This window comes from Salvelinus namaycush, chromosome 19 (assembly GCF_016432855.1).
Source record: "Salvelinus namaycush isolate Seneca chromosome 19, SaNama_1.0, whole genome shotgun sequence".
In the NCBI taxonomy this organism is placed as follows: domain Eukaryota; kingdom Metazoa; phylum Chordata; class Actinopteri; order Salmoniformes; family Salmonidae; genus Salvelinus; species Salvelinus namaycush.
Window position 1 is genome coordinate 362,877 of NC_052325.1, and position 20,776 is coordinate 383,652.

Below are 20,776 nucleotides of genomic sequence, written 5' to 3' on the forward strand. Positions count from 1 at the left end.
TGGTAAGGGTAGGAAACACGCTGATCCTCAACACTGGGGCCCCTCAGAGGTGCGTGCTCAGTTTCCTCCTGTACTCCCTGTTCATCCACGACTACACCATCAAGTTTCTGACGACAACGGTGGTAGTCCTGGTCACCAACAACGATGAGACAGCTTATAGGGAGGAGGTCAAAATGCCAGGACAACAACAACCTCTCCCTCAATGTGAGTAAGACAAAGAAGCTGATCATAGACGATAGGAAAATGAGGGCCTAACAGGCCCCTATTAACATCGAGGGGGCTGAAGTGGAGCAGGTCAAGAGTTTCAAGTTCCTTGGTGACAACATCACCAACGAACTGTCATGGTCCAAACTAGAGGTCGACCGATTATGATTTTTCAGCGCCGATAGCAATTATTGGATGACCAAAAAAAGCCTATAACGAGTAATCGGACGATTTGTTTTATTTTGTATTTTATTATTAATATTTTTTTTATTTTTTTTACATAAAAAAAACAACATTTTTGTAATAATGATAATTACAACAATAGTGAATGAACACTTATTTTAACTTAATATAATACATCAATAAAATCTGTTTAGCCTCAAATAAATAATGAAACATGTTCAATTTGGTTTAAATAATGCAAAAATAAAGTGTTGGAGAACAAAGTAAAAGTGCAATATGTGCCATGTAAGAAAGCTAACGTTTAAGTTCCTTGCTCAGAACATGAGAACATATGAAAGCTGGTGGTTCCTTTTAACATGAGTCTTCAATATTCCCAATATTAGGTTGTAGTTATTATAGGAATTATAGGACTATTTCTCTCTATACGATTTGTATTTCATATACCTTTGACTATTGGATGTTCTTATAGGCACTTTAGTATTGCCAGTGTAACAGTATAGCTTCCATCCCTCTCCTCGCTCCTACCTGGGCTTGAACCAGGAAGACATCGACAACAGCCACCCTCAAAGCATCGTTACCCATGCAGAGCAAAGGGAACAACTACTCCAAGTCTCAGAGCGAGTGACGTTTGAAACGCTATTAGCGCGCACCCCGCTAACTAGCTAGCCATTTCACATCGGTTACACCAGCCTAATCTCGGGAGTTGATAGGCTTGAAGTCATAAACAGCTCAATGCTTGAAGCACAGCGACGAGCTGCTGGCAAAACGCACGAAAGTGCTGTTTGAATGAATGCTTACGAGCCTGCTGGTGCCTACCACCGCTCAGTCAGACTGCTCTATCAAATATCAAATCGTAGACTTAATTATAACATAATAACACACAGAAATAGAGCCTTTGGTCATTAATATGGTCGAATCCGGAAACTATCATCTCGAAAACAAGACGTTTATTCTTTCAGTGAAATACGGAACTGTTCCGTATTTTATCCAACGTGTGGCATCCATAAGTCTAAGTATTGCTGTTACATTGTACAACCTTCAATGTTATGTTATAATTATGTACAATTCTGGCAAATTAATTACAGTCTTTGTTAGGAATAAATGGACTTCACACAGTTCGCAATGAGCCAGGCGGCCCAAACTGCTGCGTATACCCTGACTGCTTGCACGGAACGCAAGAGAAGTGACACAATTTCCCTAATTAGAAGAAATTCATGTTAGCAGGCAATATTAACTAAATATGCAGGTTTAAAAATATACACTTGTGTATTGATTTTAAAGAAAGGCATTGATGTTTATGGTTAGGTTTGGCGCAACGACAGTGTTAAATCATCACCCGTTTGGCGAAGTAGGCTGTGATTCGATGATAAATTAACAGGCACCGCATCGATTATATGCAACGCAGGACACGCTAGATAAACTAGTAATATCATCAACCATGTGTAGTTAACTAGTGATTATGTGAAGATTGATTGTTTGTTATAAGTTTAATGCTAGCTAGCAACTTACCTTGGCTTCTTGCTGTCCCTGCGTAACAGGTAGTCAGCCTGCCACGTAGGCTCCTCGTGGAGTGCAATGTAAGGCAGGTGGTTAGAGCGTTGGACTAGTAACTGGAAGGTTGCAAAACAAATCCCCGAGCTGACAAGGTAAAAATCTTGAGGCAGTTAACCCACTGTTCCTAGGCTGTCATTGAAAATAAGAATGTGTTCTTAACTGACTTGCCTAGTTAAATAAAGGTGTAAAAAAATAAATAATAATAAATCGAATGAGAACTTTATATCGTCCCTAATTAATTGGCCATTCCGATTAATCGGTCGACCTCCAGTCCAAACACACCAAAACAGTTGTGAAGAGGGCACAACACACCTATTCCCCCTCAGGAGACTGAATATATTTGGCATGGGTCCCCAGATCCTCAAAGTTCTACAGCTGCACCATCGAGAGCATCTTGACTGGTTGCATCACCGCTTGGTATGGCAACTGACCGTGAGGCGCTACAGAGGGTAGTGCGTACGGCCCAGTACATCACTGGTGCCAAGCTTTCTGACATCCAAGACCCATATACTAGGTGGTGTCAACGGAAGGCCTTAAAATTTGTCCGACTACAAGTCATAGACTCCAGTCCCCCAAGTCATAGACTCTCTGCTACCTCACGGCAAGCGGTACTAGGACCAAAAGGCTCCTTAACAGCTTCAACCCCCAAGCTAAAGACTGCTGAACAATTCATCAAATGTTGCTTTATTATCTATGCATAGTCACTTTAGACTAACCTGTACCCGCACATTGACTCTGTACCGGTACTCCCTGTATATAGCCTCCACATTGACTCTGTACCGGTACCCCCTGTATATAGCCTCCACATTGACTCTGTACCGTAACACCCTGTATATAGCCTCCACATTGACTCTGTACTGGTACCCCCTGTATATAGCCTCCACATTGACTCTGTACCGGTACACCCTGTATATAGCCTCCACATTGACTCTGTACTGGTACCTCCTGTATATAGCCTCCACATTGACTCTGTACCGGTACCCCCTGTATATATTCTCCACATTGACTCTGTACCGGTACCCCCTGTATATAGCCTCCACATTGACTCTGTACCGGTACTCCCTGTATATAGCCTCCACATTGACTCTGTACCGGTACTCCCTGTATATAGCCTCCACATTGGGACTCTGTACCGTAATACCCTGTATATAGCCTCCACATTGACTCTGTACCGGTACCCCCTGTATATAGCCTCCACATTGACTCTGTACCGGTACCCCCTGTATATAGCCTCCACATTGACTCTGTACCGGTACCCCCTGTATATAGCCTCCACATTGACTCTGTACCGGTACCCCCTGTATATAGCCTCCACATTGACTCTGTACCGGTACCCCCCTGTATATAGCCTCCACATTGACTCTGTACCGGTACCCCCCTGTATATAGCCTCCACATTGACTCTGTACCGGAACACCCTGTATATAGTCTCCACATTGACTCTGTACCGGTACCCCCTGTATATAGCCTCCACATTGACTCTGTACCGTAACACCCTGTATACAGCCTCCACATTGACTCTGTACCGGTACCCCCTGTATATAGCCTCCACATTGACTCTGTACCAGTACCCCCTGTATATAGCCTCCACATTGACTCTGTACCGGTACCCCCTGTATATAGCCTCCACATTGACTCTGTACCGTAACACCCTGTATATAGCCTCCACATTGACTCTGTACCGTAATACCCTGTATATAGCCTCCACATTGACTCTGTACCGTAACACCCTGTATATAGCCTCCACCTTGACTCTGTACCAGTACCCCCTGTATATAGCCTCCACATTGACTCTGTACCGTAATACCCTGTATATAGCCTCCACATTGACTCTGTACCGTAATACCCTGTATATAGCCTCCACATTGACTCTGTACCGGTACCCCCTGTATATAGCCTCCACATTGACTCTGTACCGTAACACCCTGTATATAGCCTCCACATTGACTCTGTACCGTAACACCCTGTATATAGCCTCCACATTGACTCTGTACCGTAATACCCTGTATATAGCCTCCACATTGACTCTGTACCGATACCCCCTGTATATAGCCTCCACATTGACTCTGTACCGGTACCCCCTGTATATAGCCTCCACATTGACTCTGTACCGGTACTCCCTGTATTTAGCCTCCACATTGACTCTGTACCGGTACCCCCTGTATATAGCCTCCACATTGACTCTGTACCGGTGCCCCCTGTATATAGCCTCCACATTGACTCAGACTCTGTACCGGTACTCCCTGTATTTAGCCTCAACATTGACTCTGTACCGGTACCCCCTGTATATAGCCTCCACATTGACTCTGTACCAGTACCCCCTGTATATAGCCTCCACATTGACTCAGTACCGGTAACCCCTGTATATAGTCTCCACATTGACTCTGTACCGGTACTCCCTGTATATAGTCTCCACATTGACTCTGTACCGGTGCCCCCTGTATATAGCCTCCACATTGACTCTGTACCGTAACACCCTGTATATAGCCTCCACATTGACTCTGTACCGTAAAACCCTGTATATAGCCTCCACATTGACTCTGTACCGGTACTCCCTGTATATAGTCTCCACATTGACTCTGTACCGGTGCCCCCTGTATATAGCCTCCACATTGACTCTGTACCGGTACTCCCTGTATATAGCCTCCACATTGACTCTGTACCGGTACCCCTTGTATATAGCCTCCACATTGATTCTGTTCCGGTACCCCCTGTATATAGTCTCCACATTGACTCTGTACCGGTACCCCTTGTATATAGCCTCCACATTGATTCTGTACCGGTACCCCCTGTATATAGTCTCCACATTGACTCTGTACCGGTGCCCCTGTATATAGCCTCCACATTGACTCTGTACCGGTACCCCCTGTATATAGCCTCCACATTGACTCTGTACCGTAACACCCTGTATATACCCTCCACATTGACTCTGTACCAGTACTCCCTGTATATAGCCTCCACATTGACTCTGTACCGGTACCCCCTGTATATAGTCTCCACATTGACTCTGTACCGGTACCCCCTGTATATAGTCTCCACATTGACTCTGTACCGGTACCCCCTGTATATAGCCTCCACATTGACTCTGTACCGGTACCCCCTGTATATAGCCTCCACATTGACTCTGTACCGGTACTCCCTGTATATAGCCTCCACATTGACTCTGTACCGGTAACCCCTGTATATAGCCTCCACATTGACTCTGTACCGTAACACCCTGTATATAGCCTCCACATTGACTCTGTACCGTAACACCCTGTATATAGCCTCCACATTGACTCTGTACCGGTACTCCCTGTATATAGTCTCCACATTTAATCTGTACCGTAATACCCTGTATATAGCCTCCACATTGACTCTGTACCGGTACCCCCTGTATATAGCCTCCACATTGACTCTGTACCGTAACACCCTGTATACAGCCTCCACATTGACTCTGTACCGGTACCCCCTGTATATAGCCTCCACATTGACTCTGTACCAGTACCCCCTGTATATAGCCTCCACATTGACTCTGTACCGGTACCCCCTGTATATAGCCTCCACATTGACTCTGTACCGTAACACCCTGTATATAGCCTCCACATTGACTCTGTACCGTAATACCCTGTATATAGCCTCCACATTGACTCTGTACCGTAACACCCTGTATATAGCCTCCACCTTGACTCTGTACCAGTACCCCCTGTATATAGCCTCCACATTGACTCTGTACCGTAATACCCTGTATATAGCCTCCACATTGACTCTGTACCGTAATACCCTGTATATAGCCTCCACATTGACTCTGTACCGGTACCCCCTGTATATAGCCTCCACATTGACTCTGTACCGTAACACCCTGTATATAGCCTCCACATTGACTCTGTACCGTAACACCCTGTATATAGCCTCCACATTGACTCTGTACCGTAATACCCTGTATATAGCCTCCACATTGACTCTGTACCGATACCCCCTGTATATAGCCTCCACATTGACTCTGTACCGGTACCCCCTGTATATAGCCTCCACATTGACTCTGTACCGGTACTCCCTGTATTTAGCCTCCACATTGACTCTGTACCGGTACCCCCTGTATATAGCCTCCACATTGACTCTGTACCGGTGCCCCCTGTATATAGCCTCCACATTGACTCAGACTCTGTACCGGTACTCCCTGTATTTAGCCTCAACATTGACTCTGTACCGGTACCCCCTGTATATAGCCTCCACATTGACTCTGTACCAGTACCCCCTGTATATAGCCTCCACATTGACTCAGTACCGGTAACCCCTGTATATAGTCTCCACATTGACTCTGTACCGGTACTCCCTGTATATAGTCTCCACATTGACTCTGTACCGGTGCCCCCTGTATATAGCCTCCACATTGACTCAGTACCGGTAACCCCTGTATATAGTCTCCACATTGACTCTGTACCGGTACTCCCTGTATATAGTCTCCACATTGACTCTGTACCGGTGCCCCCTGTATATAGCCTCCACATTGACTCTGTACCGTAACACCCTGTATATAGCCTCCACATTGACTCTGTACCGTAAAACCCTGTATATAGCCTCCACATTGACTCTGTACCGGTACTCCCTGTATATAGTCTCCACATTGACTCTGTACCGGTGCCCCCTGTATATAGCCTCCACATTGACTCTGTACCGGTACTCCCTGTATATAGCCTCCACATTGACTCTGTACCGGTACCCCTTGTATATAGCCTCCACATTGATTCTGTTCCGGTACCCCCTGTATATAGTCTCCACATTGACTCTGTACCGGTACCCCTTGTATATAGCCTCCACATTGATTCTGTACCGGTACCCCCTGTATATAGTCTCCACATTGACTCTGTACCGGTGCCCCTGTATATAGCCTCCACATTGAATCTGTACCGGTACCCCCTGTATATAGCCTCCACATTGACTCTGTACCGTAACACCCTGTATATAGCCTCCACATTGACTCTGTACCGTAATACCCTGTATATAGCCTCCACATTGACTCTGTACCGTAATACCCTGTATATAGCCTCCACATTGACTCTGTACCGGTACCCCCTGTATATAGCCTCCACATTGACTCTGTACCGGTACCCCCTGTATATAGTCTCCACATTGACTCTGTACCGGTACCCCCTGTATATAGTCTCCACATTGACTCTGTACCGGTACCCCCTGTATATAGCCTCCACATTGACTCTGTACCGGTACCCCCTGTATATAACCTCCACATTGACTCTGTACCGGTACCCCCTGTATATAGCCTCCACATTGACTCTGTACCGGTACCCCCTGTATATAGCCTCCACATTGACTCTGTACCGGTACCCCCTGTATATAGCCTCCACATTGACTCTGTACCGGTACCCCCTGTATATAGCCTCCACATTGACTCTGTACCGGTACCCCCTGTATATAGCCTCCACATTGACTCTGTACCGGTACCCCCTGTATATAGCCTCCACATTGACTCTGTACCGGTACTCCCTGTATATAGCCTCCACATTGACTCTGTACCGGTAACCCCTGTATATAGCCTCCACATTGACTCTGTACCGTAACACCCTGTATATAGCCTCCACATTGACTCTGTACCGTAACACCCTGTATATAGCCTCCACATTGACTCTGTACCGGTACTCCCTGTATATAGTCTCCACATTTAATCTGTACCGTAATACCCTGTATATAGCCTCCACATTGACTCTGTACCGGTACCCCCTGTATATAGCCTCCACATTGACTCTGTACCGTAACACCCTGTATATAGCCTCCACATTGACTCTGTACCGGTACTCCCTGTATATAGTCTCCACATTGACTCTGTACCATAACACCCTGTATATAGCCTCCACATTGACTCTGTACCGTAACACCCTGTATATAGCCTCCACATTGACTCTGTACCGGTACTCCCTGTATATAGTCTCCACATTTAATCTGTACCGTAATACCCTGTATATAGCCTCCACATTGACTCTGTACCGGTACCCCCTGTATATAGCCTCCACATTGACTCTGTACCGTAACACCCTGTATATAGCCTCCACATTGACTCTGTACCGGTACTCCCTGTATATAGTCTCCACATTGACTCTGTACCATAACACCCTGTATATAGCCTCCACATTGACTCTGTACCGTAACACCCTGTATATAGCCTCCACATTGACTCTGTACCGTACACCCTGTATATAGCCTCCACATTGACTCTGTACCGGTACTCCCTGTATATAGCCTCCACACTGACTCTGTACCGGTACCCCCTGTATATAGCCTCCACATTGACTCTGTACCGTACACCCTGTATATAGCCTCCACATTGACTCTGTACCGGTACACCCTGTATATAGCCTCCACATTGACTCTGTACCAGTACCCCCTGTATATAGACTCCACATTGACTCTGTACCGGTACTCCCTGTATATAGCCTCCACATTGACTCTGTACCGTACACCCTGTATATAGCCTCCACATTGACTCTGTACCGTAACACCCTGTATATAGCCTCCACACTGACTCTGTACCGTAATACCCTGTATATAGCCTCCACATTGACTCTGTACCGTAATACCCTGTATATAGCCTCCACACTGACTCTGTACCGGTACTCCCTGTATATAGTTTCCACATTGACTCTGTACCGTAACACCCTGTATATAGCCTCCACATTGACTCTGTACCGTAATACCCTGTATATAGCCCCCACATTGACTCTGTACCGTAATACCCTGTATATAGCCTCCACATTGACTCTGTACCGTAACACCCTGTATATAGCCTCCACATTGACTCTGTACCGTAATACCCTGTATATAGCCTCCACATTGACTCTTTACCGTAATACCCTGTATATAGCCTCATTATTGTAATGTCATTTTCTTGTTACTTTTGATTATTATAATGTTATTTTTTTCCTTTAGTTTATTTAGTAAATATTTTCTAAACTCTATTTCTTGAATTGCGTTGTTGGTTAAGGGCTTGTAAGTAAGCATTTCACTATAAGGTCTACACCTTCAATGCATGTGACAAATAAAATGTGATTTAATTTTGATTCTTCATTCACAAGCTCTCTCTCTCTCTCTCTTATATTTATATATATATATATATTCATATATATAGGATGCAGGCAGCCAGCAGATAGGTTTCCTGTTGGGCAGCTGTGGGGTGACTCTGGCTCTGACTACTGATGCCTGTCAGAAGGGCTTGCCTAAAGCACAGACTGGAGAGGTGGTCACGTTTAAAGGTAGGAGCTGGTCTAAAACACGGTACAGAATATCTGCTTCATGACTAAAATGTATAATGTTACAGGCTGGCCGCGGTTGCTGTGGTTCGTAACAGATGGGAAGCACGTTGTAAAGCCACCCAAAGACTGGCACCCCACCATCAGGGAAGCTAACAATGAGATTGCCTATATAGAGGTGAGTACTATATAGATACTATGTCCTTCCCTAGTATAGAGGTGAGTACTATATAGATACTATGTTCTTCCCTAGTATAGAGGTGAGTACTATATAGATACTATGTTCTTCCCTAGTATAGAGGTGAGTACTATATAGATACTATGTTCTTCCCTAGTATAGAGGTGAGTACTATATAGATACTATGTTCTTCCCTAGTATAGAGGTGAGTACTATATAGATACTATGTTCTTCCCTAGTATGGAGGTGAGTACTATATAGATACTATGTTCTTCCCTAGTATAGAGGTGAGTACTATATAGATACTATGTTCTTCCCTAGTATAGAGGTGAGTACTATATAGATACTATGTTCTTCCCTAGTATAGAGGTGAGTACTATATAGATACTATGTTCTTCCCTAGTATAGAGGTGAGTACTATAGCTAGTACTATTTATCATGGATGTAAATCTAACTGTATTATGTTGTTAAATACGGTCTTTAATAGTGGGTGAACTAAACTCAGCAAAAAAAGAAACGTGCTTTTTTCAGGACCCTGTCTTTCAAAGATAATTTGTAAAAATCCAAATATCTTCATTGTAAAGGGTTTAAACACCGTTTCCCATGCTTGTTCAATGAACCATAAACAATTAATGAAAATGCACCTGTGGAACGGTCGTTAAGACACTAAAAGCTTACAGACGGTAGGCAATTAAGGTCACAGTTATGAAAACTTAGGACACTAAAGAGGCCTTTCTACTGACTCTGAAAAACACCAAAAGAAAGATGCCCAGGGTCCCTGCTCATATGCGTGAACGTGCCTTAGGCATGCTGCAAGTAGGCATGAGGACTGCAGATGTGGCCAGGGCAAGAAATTGCAATGCCCGTACTGTGAGACGCCTAAGACAGCGCTACAGGGAGACAGGACGGACAGCTGATCGTCCTCGCAGTGGCAGACCACGTGTAACAACACCTGCACAGGATCGGTACATCCGAACATCATACCTGCGGGACAGGTACAGGATGGCAACAACAACTGCCCGAGTTACACCAGGAACGCACAATCCCTCCATCAGTACTCAGACTGTCTGCAATAGGCTGAGAGAGGCTGGACGGAGGGCTTGTAGGCCTGTTGTAAGGCAGGTCCTCCCCAGACATCACCGGCAACAATGTTGCCTATAGGCACAAACCCAGCGTCGCTGGACCAGACAGGACTGGCAAAAAGTGCTCTTCACTGACGAGTCGCGGTTTTGTCTCACCAGGGGTGATGGTCGGAATCGCGTTCATCATTGAAGGAATGAGCGTTACACCGAGGCCTGTACTCTGGAGCGGGATCGAGATGGAAGGTCCGTCATGGTCTGGGGCGGTGTATCACAGCATCATCGGACTGAGCTTGTTGTCATTGCAGGCAATCTTAATGCTGTGAGTTACAGGGAAGACATCCTCCTCCCTCATGTGGTACCCTTCCTGCAGGCTCATCCTGACAGGACCCTCCAGCATGACAATGCCACCAGCCATTCTGCTCGTTCTGTGCGTGATTTCCTTCAAGACAGGAATGTCAGTGTTTCTTTTTTTGCTGAGTTTAACTGTATGATTAATACTGTCTTTAAATAATATCTTTAATAGTGGGTAAACTATATGTAAATGTTGTTTAATACGGTCTTTAATAGTGGGTAAACTAGATGTAAATGTTTAGTACTGTCTTTAATAGTGGGTGAACTATATGTAAATCTAACTGTAATGTTGTTTAGTACTGTCTTTAATAGTGGGTAAACTATATGTAAATGTTGTTTAGTACTGTCTTTAATAGTGGGTAAACTAGATGTAAATCTAACTGTATAATGTTGTTTAGTACTGGCTTTAATAGTGGGTAAAATAGATGTAAATCTAACTGTAATGTTGTTTAGTACTGTCTTTAATAGTGGGTAAACTAGATGTAAATGTTGTTTAGTACTGTCTTTAATAGTGGGTAAACTAGATGTAAATCTAACTGTATAATGTTGTTTAGTACTGTCTTTAATAGTGGGTGAACTAGATGTAAATGTTGTTTAATGCTGTCTTTAATAGTGGGTGAACTAGATGTAAATGTTGTTTAGTACTGTCTTTAATAGTGGGTAAACTAGATGTAAAGTTGTTTAGTACTGTCTTTAATAGTGGGTAAACTAGATGTAAATGTTGTTTAGTACTGTCTTTAATAGTGGGTGAACTAGATGTAAATCTAACTGTATAATGTTGTTTAGTACTGTCTTTAATAGTGGGTAAACTAGATGTAAATGTTGTTTAGTACTGTCTTTAATAGTGGGTAAACTAGATGTAAATGTTGTTTAGTACTGTCTTTAATAGTGGGTGAACTAGATGTAAATCTAACTGTATAATGTTGTTTAGTACTGTCTTTAATAGTGGGTAAACTAGATGTAAATGTTGTTTAATACTGTCTTTAATAGTGGGTGAACTATATGTAAATGTTGTTTAGTACTGTCTTTAATAGTGGGTAAACTAGATGTAAATGTTGTTTAGTACTGTCTTTAATAGTGGGTAAACTAGATGTAAATCTAACTGTAATGTTGTTTAGTACTGTCTTTAATAGTGGGTAAACTAGATGTAAATGTTGTTTAGTACTGTCTTTAATAGTGGGTAAACCAGATGTAAATCTAACTGTAATGTTGTTTAGTACTGTCTTTAATAGTGGGTAAACTAGATGTAAATGTTGTTTAATACTGTCTTTAATAGTGGGTAAACTAGATGTAAATGTTGTTTAGTACTGTCTTTAATAGTGGGTGAACTAGATGTAAATCTAACTGTATAATGTTGTTTAGTACTGTCTTTAATAGTGGGTAAACTAGATGTAAATGTTGTTTAATACTGTCTTTAATAGTGGGTGAACTATATGTAAATGTTGTTTAGTACTGTCTTTAATAGTGGGTAAACTAGATGTAAATGTTGTTTAGTACTGTCTTTAATAGTGGGTAAACTAGATGTAAATCTAACTGTAATGTTGTTTAGTACTGTCTTTAATAGTGGGTAAACTAGATGTAAATGTTGTTTAGTACTGTCTTTAATAGTGGGTAAACTAGATGTAAATGTTGTTTAGTACTGTCTTTAATAGTGGGTAAACTAGATGTAAATCTAACTGTAATGTTGTTTAGTACTGTCTTTAATAGTGGGTAAACTAGATGTAAATGTTGTTTAGTACTGTCTTTAATAGTGGGTAAACTAGATGTAAATGTTGTTTAGTACTGTCTTTAATAGTGGGTGAACTAGATGTAAATCTAACTGTATAATGTTGTTTAATACTGTCTTTAATAGTGGGTAAACTAGATGTAAATGTTGTTTAGTACTGTCTTTAATAGTGGGTAAACTAGATATAATCTAACTGTATAATGTTGTTTAATGCTGTCTTTAATAGTGGGTGAACTAGATGTAAATCTAACTAATGTTGTTTAGTACTGTCTTTAATAGTGGGTGAACTAGATGGAAATCTAACTGTATAATGTTGTTTAGTACTGTCTTTAATAGTGGGTAAACTATATGTAAATGTTGTTTAGTACTGTCTTTAATAGTGGGTAAACTATATGTAAATGTTGTTTAGTACTGTCTTTAATAGTGGGTAAACTATATGTAAAGTTGTTTAGTACTGTCTTTAATAGTGGGTGAACTAGATGTAAATCTAACTGTATAATGTTGTTTAGTACTGTCTTTAATAGTGGGTAAACTAGATGTAAATCTAACTGTAATGTTGTTTAGTACTGTCTTTAATAGTGGGTAAACTAGATGTAAATGTTGTTTAGTACTGTCTTTAATAGTGGGTAAACTATATGTAAAGTTGTTTAGTACTGTCTTTAATAGTGGGTGAACTAGATGTAAATCTAACTGTATAATGTTGTTTAGTACTGTCTTTAATAGTGGGTAAACTAGATGTAAATCTAACTGTAATGTTGTTTAGTACTGTCTTTAATAGTGGGTAAACTAGATGTAAATGTTGTTTAGTACTGTCTTTAATAGTGGGTAAACTAGATGTAAATGTTGTTTAGTACTGTCTTTAATAGTGGGTGAACTAGATGTAAATCTAACTGTATAATGTTGTTTAGTACTTTCTTTAATAGTGGGTAAACTAGATGTAAATGTTGTTTAATACTGTCTTTAATAGTGGGTGAACTATATGTAAATGTTGTTTAGTACTGTCTTTAATAGTGGGTAAACTAGATGTAAATCTAACTGTATAATGTTGTTTAATGCTGTCTTTAATAGTGGGTGAACTAGATGTAAATCTAACTAATGTTGTTTAGTACTGTCTTTAATAGTGGGTGAACTAGATGGAAATCTAACTGTATAATGTTGTTTAGTACTGTCTTTAATAGTGGGTAAACTATATGTAAATGTTGTTTAGTACTGTCTTTAATAGTGGGTAAACTATATGTAAATGTTGTTTAGTACTGTCTTTAATAGTGGGTAAACTATATGTAAAGTTGTTTAGTACTGTCTTTAATAGTGGGTGAACTAGATGTAAATCTAACTGTATAATGTTGTTTAATGCTGTCTTTAATAGTGGGTGAACTAGATGTAAATCTAACTGTGTAATGTTGTTTAGTACTGTCTTTAATAGTGGGTAAACTAGATGTAAATGTTGTTTAGTACTGTCTTTAATAGTGGGTAAACTAGATGTAAATGTTGTTTAGTACTGTCTTTAATAGTGGGTAAACTATATGTAAAGTTGTTTAGTACTGTCTTTAATAGTGGGTGAACTATATGTAAATGTTGTTTAATACTGTCTTTAATAGTGGGTGAACTATATGTAAATGTTGTTTAGTACTGTCTTTAATAGTGGGTAAACTAGATGTAAATCTAACTGTATAATGTTGTTTAATGCTGTCTTTAATAGTGGGTAAACTAGATGTAAATGTTGTTTAGTACTGTCTTTAATAGTGGGTAAACTAGATGTAAATGTTGTTTAGTACTGTCTTTAATAGTGGGTAAACTAGATGTAAATGTTGTTTAGTACTGTCTTTAATAGTGGGTAAACTATATGTAAAGTTGTTTAGGACTGTCTTTAATAGTGGGTGAACTAGATGTAAATCTAACTGTATAATGTTGTTTAGTACTGTCTTTAATAGTGGGTAAACTAGATGTAAATGTTTAATACTGTCTTTAATAGTGGGTAAACTAGATGTAAATGTTGTTTAATACGGTCTTTAATAGTGGGTGAGCTAGATGTAAATCTAACTGTAATGTTGTTTAGTACTGTCTTTAATAGTGGGTAAACTAGATGTAAATCTAACTGTAATGTTGTTTAGTACTGTCTTTAATAGTGGGTAAACTAGATGTAAATGTTGTTTAGTACTGTCTTTAATAGTGGGTAAACTAGATGTAAATGTTGTTTAGTACTGTCTTTAATAGTGGGTGAACTAGATGTAAATCTAACTGTATAATTTTGTTTAATGCTGTCTTTAATAGTGGATAAACTAGATGTAAATGTTTAGGACTGTCTTTAATAGTGGGTGAACTAGATGTAAATCTAACTGTATAATGTTGTTTAGTACTGTCTTTAATAGTGGGTAAACTAGATGTAAATGTTTAATACTGTCTTTAATAGTGGGTAAACTAGATGTAAATGTTGTTTAATACGGTCTTTAATAGTGGGTGAGCTAGATGTAAATCTAACTGTAATGTTGTTTAGTACTGTCTTTAATAGTGGGTAAACTAGATGTAAATCTAACTGTAATGTTGTTTAGTACTGTCTTTAATAGTGGGTAAACTAGATGTAAATGTTGTTTAGTACTGTCTTTAATAGTGGGTAAACTAGATGTAAATGTTGTTTAATACTGTCTTTAATAGTGGGTAAACTAGATGTAAATGTTGTTTAATACTGTCTTTAATAGTGGGTAAACTAGATGTAAATGTTGTTTAGTACTGTCTTTAATAGTGGGTAAACTAGATGTAAATCTAACTGTATAATGTTGTTTAGTACTGTCTTTAATAGTGGGTAAACTAGATGTAAATCTAACTGTATAATGTTGTTTAATACGGTCTTTAATAGTGGGTAAACTAGATGTAAAGTTGTTTAGTACTGGCTTTAATAGTGGGTAAACTATATGTAAAGTTGTTTAGTACTGTCTTTAATAGTGGGTAAACTAGATGTAAATGTTGTTTAGTACTGTCTTTAATAGTGGGTAAACTAGATGTAAATGTTGTTTAATACGGTCTTTAATAGTGGGTAAACTAGATGTAAATGTTGTTTAATACTGTCTTTAATAGTGGGTAAACTAGATGTAAATCTAACTGTATAATGTTGTTTAGTACTGTCTTTAATAGTGGGTAAACTAGATGTAAAGTTGTTTAGTATTGTCTTTAATAGTGGATAAACTAGATGTAAATGTTGTTTAGTACTGTCTTTAATAATGGGTGAACTAGATGTAAATCTAACTGTATAATGTTGTTTAACGCTGTCTTTAATAGTGGGTAAACTAGATGTAAATGTTGTTTAGTACTGTCTTTAATAGTGGGTGAACTAGATGTAAATCTAACTGTATAATGTTGTTTAGTACTGGCTTTAATAGTGGGTAAACTATATGTAAAGTTGTTTAGTACTGTCTTTAATTGTGGGTAAACTAGATGTAAATGTTGTTTAGTACTGTCTTTAATAGTGGGTAAACTAGATGTAAATGTTGTTTAATACGGTCTTTAATAGTGGGTAAACTAGATGTAAATGTTGTTTAATACTGTCTTTAATAGTGGGTAAACTAGATGTAAATCTAACTGTATAATGTTGTTTAGTACTGTCTTTAATAGTGGGTAAACTAGATGTAAAGTTGTTTAGTATTGTCTTTAATAGTGGATAAACTAGATGTAAATGTTGTTTAGTACTGTCTTTAATAGTGGGTGAACTAGATGTAAATCTAACTGTATAATGTTGTTTAACGCTGTCTTTAATAGTGGGTAAACTAGATGTAAATGTTGTTTAGTACTGTCTTTAATAGTGGGTGAACTAGATGTAAATCTAACTGTATAATGTTGTTTAGTACTGTCTTTAATAGTGGGTAAACTAGATGTAAATCTAACTGTAATGTTGTTTAGTACTGTCTTTAATAGTGGGTAAACTAGATGTAAATCTAACTGTATAATGTTGTTTAGTACTGTCTTTAATAGTGGGTAAACTAGATGTAAATCTAACTGTATAATGTTGTTTAACGCTGTCTTTAATAGTGGGTGAACTATATGTAAATGTTGTTTAGTACTGTCTTTAATAGTGGGTGAGCTAGATGTAAATCTAACTGTATAATGTTGTTTAGTACTGTCTTTAATAGTGGATGAGCTAGATGTAAATCTAACTGTATAATGTTGTTTAGTACTGGCTTTAATAGTGGGTAAACTAGATGTAAAGTTGTTTAGTACTGTCTTTAATAGTGGGTAAACTAGATGGGAATGTTGTTTAATACTGTCTTTAATAGTGGGTGAACTATATGTAAATGTTGTTTAGTTCTGTCTTTAATAGTGGGTAAACTAGATGTAATGTTGTTTAGTACTGTCTTTAATAGTGGGTAAACTAGATGTAATGTTGTTTAGTACTGTCTTTAATAGTGGGTGAGCTAGATGTAAATCTAACTGTATAATGTTGTTTAGTACTGTCTTTAATAGTGGGTAAACTAGATGTAAATGTTGTTTAATACTGTCTTTAATAGTGGGTAAACTAGATGTAAATCTAACTGTATAATGTTTAGTACTGTCTTTAATAGTGGGTAAACTAGATGTAAATGTTGTTTAATACTGTCTTTAATAGTGGGTGAACTAGATGTAAATCTAACTGTATAATGTTGTTTAACGCTGTCTTTAATAGTGGGTAAACTAGATGTAAATCTAACTCTAATGTTGTTTAGTACTGTCTTTAATAGTGGGTAAACTAGATGTAAATGTTGTTTAGTACTGTCTTTAATAGTGGGTGAACTAGATGTAAATCTAACTGTATAATGTTGTTTAACGCTGTCTTTAATAGTGGGTAAACTAGATGTAAATGTTGTTTAGTACTGTCTTTAATAGTGGGTGAACTAGATGTAAATCTAACTGTATATTGTTGTTTAGTACTGTCTTTAATAGTGGGTGAGCTAGATGTAAATCTAACTGTATATTGTTGTTTAGTACTGTCTTTAATAGTGGGTGAACTAGATGTAAATCTAACTGTAATGTTGTTTAGTACTGTCTTTAATAGTGGGTAAACTAGATGTAAATGTTGTTTAGTACTGTCTTTAATAGTGGGTAAACTATATGTAAAGTTGTTTAGTACTGTCTTTAATAGTGGGTAAACTAGATGTAAATGTTGTTTAGTACTGTCTTTAATAGTGGGTGAACTAGATGTAAATGTTGTTTAGTACTGTCTTTAATAGTGGGTGAACTAGATGTAAATCTAACTGTATAATGTTGTTTAATGCTGTCTTTAATAGTGGGTAAACTAGCTGTAAATGTTGTTTAGTACTGTCTTTAATAGTGGGTGAACTAGATGTAAATCTAACTGTAATGTTGTTTAGTACTGTCTTTAATAGTGGGTAAACTAGATGTAAATGTTGTTTAGTACTGTCTTTAATAGTGGGTGAACTAGATGTAAATCTAACTGTAATGTTGTTTAGTACTGTCTTTAATAGTGGGTAAACTATATGTAAAGTTGTTTAGTACTGTCTTTAATAGTGGGTGAACTAGATGTAAATCTAACTGTATATTGTTGTTTTCTACAGTACAAGACCAGTAAGGAGGGGAGCACAATGGGTATAACTGTCTCTCATCCAGCCATGCTAGCCCACTGTCACGCCCTCACACAGGCCTGTGGATACACTGAGGGTGAGTCTCTGTCTCTCATCCAGCCATGCTAGTCCACTGTCACGCCCTAATAATCTAATGAATTCAGCCTACTAATAATTTAAGTATTTTATCAAAATAGTTTAACCCGCTTTTTTTGCAATTATATACTCTACCTACATGTATGTACATATTACCTCAATTACCTCGGCTAACCGGTGCCCCCGCACATTGACTCTGTACCGGTACCCCCTGTATATAGCCTCCACATTGACTCTGTACCGGTACCACCTGTATATAGCCTCCACATTGACTCTGTACCGGTACCCCCTGTATATAGCCTCCACATTGACTCTGTACCGGTACCCCCTGTATATAGCCTCCACATTGACTCTGTACCGGTACCCCCTGTATATAGCCTCCACATTGACTCTGTACCGGTACCCCCTGTATATAGCCTCCACATTGACTCTGTACCGGTACCCCCTGTATTTAGCCTCCACATTGACTCTGTACCGGTACCCCCTGTATATAGCCTCCACATTGACTCTGTACCGGTACCCCCTGTATATAGTCTCCACATTGACTCTGTGCCGGTACCCCCTGTATATAGCCTCCACATTGACTCTGTACCGGTACCCCCTGTATATAGCCTCCACATTGACTCTGTACTGGTACCCCCTGTATATAGCCTCCACATTGACTCTGTACCGGTACCCCCTGTATATAGCCTCCATATTGACTCTGTACCGGTACCCCCTGTATATAGCCTCCACATTGACTCTGTACCGGTACCCCCTGTATATAGCTTCCACATTGACTCTGTACCGTAACACCCTGTATATAGCCTCCACATTGACTCTGTACCGGTACCCCCTGTATATAGCCTCCACATTGACTCTGTACCGTAATACCCTTTATATAGCCTCCACATTGACTCTGTACCGTAATACCCTGTATATAGCCTCCACATTGACTCTGTACCAGTAACCCCTGTATATAGCCTCCACATTGACTCTGTACCGTAACACCCTGTATATAGCCTCCACATTGACTCTGTACCGGTACACCCTGTATATAGTCTCCACATTGACTCTGTACCAGTAACCCCTGTATATAGCCTCCACATTGACTCTGTACCAGTATACCCTGTATATAGCCTCCACATTGACTCTGTACCGTAACACCCTGTATATAGCCTCCACATTGACTCTGTACCGTAATACCCTGTATATAGTCTCCACATTGACTATGTACCGGTACCACCCTGTATATAGCCTCCACATTGACTCTGTACCAGTAACCCCTGTATATAGCCTCCACATTGACTCTGTACCGTAACACCCTGTATATAGCCTCCACATTGACTCTGTACCGGTACACCCTGTATATAGTCTCCACATTGACTCTGTACAGGTACCCCCTGTATATAGCCTCCACATTGACTCTGTACCGGTACCCCCTGTATATAGCCTCCACATTGACGCTGTACCGTAATACCCTGTATATAGCCTCCACATTGACTCTGTACCGTAATACCCTGTATATAGCCTCCACATTGACTCTGTACCGGTACCCCCTGTATATAGCCTCCACATTGACTCTGTACCGTAATACCCTGTATATAGCCTCCAACTTGACCCTGTATATAGTCTCCACATTGACTATGTACCGGTACCACCCTGTATATAGTCTCCACATTGACTATGTACCGGTACCACCCTGTATATAGCCTCCACATTGACTCTGTACCGTAATACCCTGTATATAGCCTCCACATTGACTCTGTACCGGTATCCCCTGTATATTTACATTTACATTTAAGTCATTTAGCTGACGCTCTTATCCAGAGCGACTTACAAATTGGAAAGTTCATACATATTCATCCTGGTCCCCCCGTGGGGAATGAACCCACAACCCTGGCGTTGCAAGCGCCATGCTCTACCAACTGAGCCACACGGGACCACGTATATAGTCTCCACATTGACGCTGTACCGTAATACCCTGTATATAGCCTCCACATTGACGCTGTACCGGTACCCCCTGTATATAGTCTCGCTATTGTTATTTTACTGCTCTTTGATTATTATTATTAAAAAATTAACTGCATTGTTGGTTAAGGGCTTGTAAGTCAGCATTTCACTGTAATTGTATTTGATGCATGTGACAATTTAGATTTAGATTTGATGAAAATACCCTTTTTTTGTTTCAAATGTAACTACAGCCATGCATAATGCACATTCACTACCTTATTTTAGCAGGCATTAGGCTATAGGACATGAACACAGGGCTGATCAACAATCTCTCAAGCCCTCGTGCTGGTGATTAGCCAGCTAATCTTTATATTTCAAGTTTAGCCAGCAAGTTTAGCCAACACTCTTCTGTCTGTCTCCAACTGTTTGAAAAGCCTGTCCACTTTGTTCAGATGTTGAAATCAAGTGGCCTACTTTATTTCTCAGAATGAGAACGAGTTGCCAGTTCTTTATATAATTGTGTTTTATGCTTATTGCACATTTATAAAACAGACTAGACAGCTAGTATAATGGTCTTTACGTGGTGCCCTAATGCCACGAGCAAATAATTGACCGTTCATTTTCCAGAAACAATGTTCATTGATCCTCTGGTTTTAGTAGTGTCTGCTCTGTGCACAATGTGAG

The 20,776-nt window shown here is 39.8% G+C and overlaps 1 protein-coding gene across 1 annotated transcript in view; it reads left to right on the forward strand.

Moving 5' to 3' along the window:
• Nucleotides 1–20,776, forward strand: part of LOC120064503 (disco-interacting protein 2 homolog A-like) — a 198,358-nt gene that overhangs the window by 137,208 nt on the left and 40,374 nt on the right. The window contains exons 11-13 of the mRNA XM_039015120.1: nucleotides 9,061–9,184; nucleotides 9,250–9,359; nucleotides 18,059–18,161. Coding sequence (XP_038871048.1) covers nucleotides 9,061–9,184; nucleotides 9,250–9,359; nucleotides 18,059–18,161 — 337 coding nt within the window. The remainder of the gene's footprint in view (nucleotides 1–9,060; nucleotides 9,185–9,249; nucleotides 9,360–18,058; nucleotides 18,162–20,776) is intronic.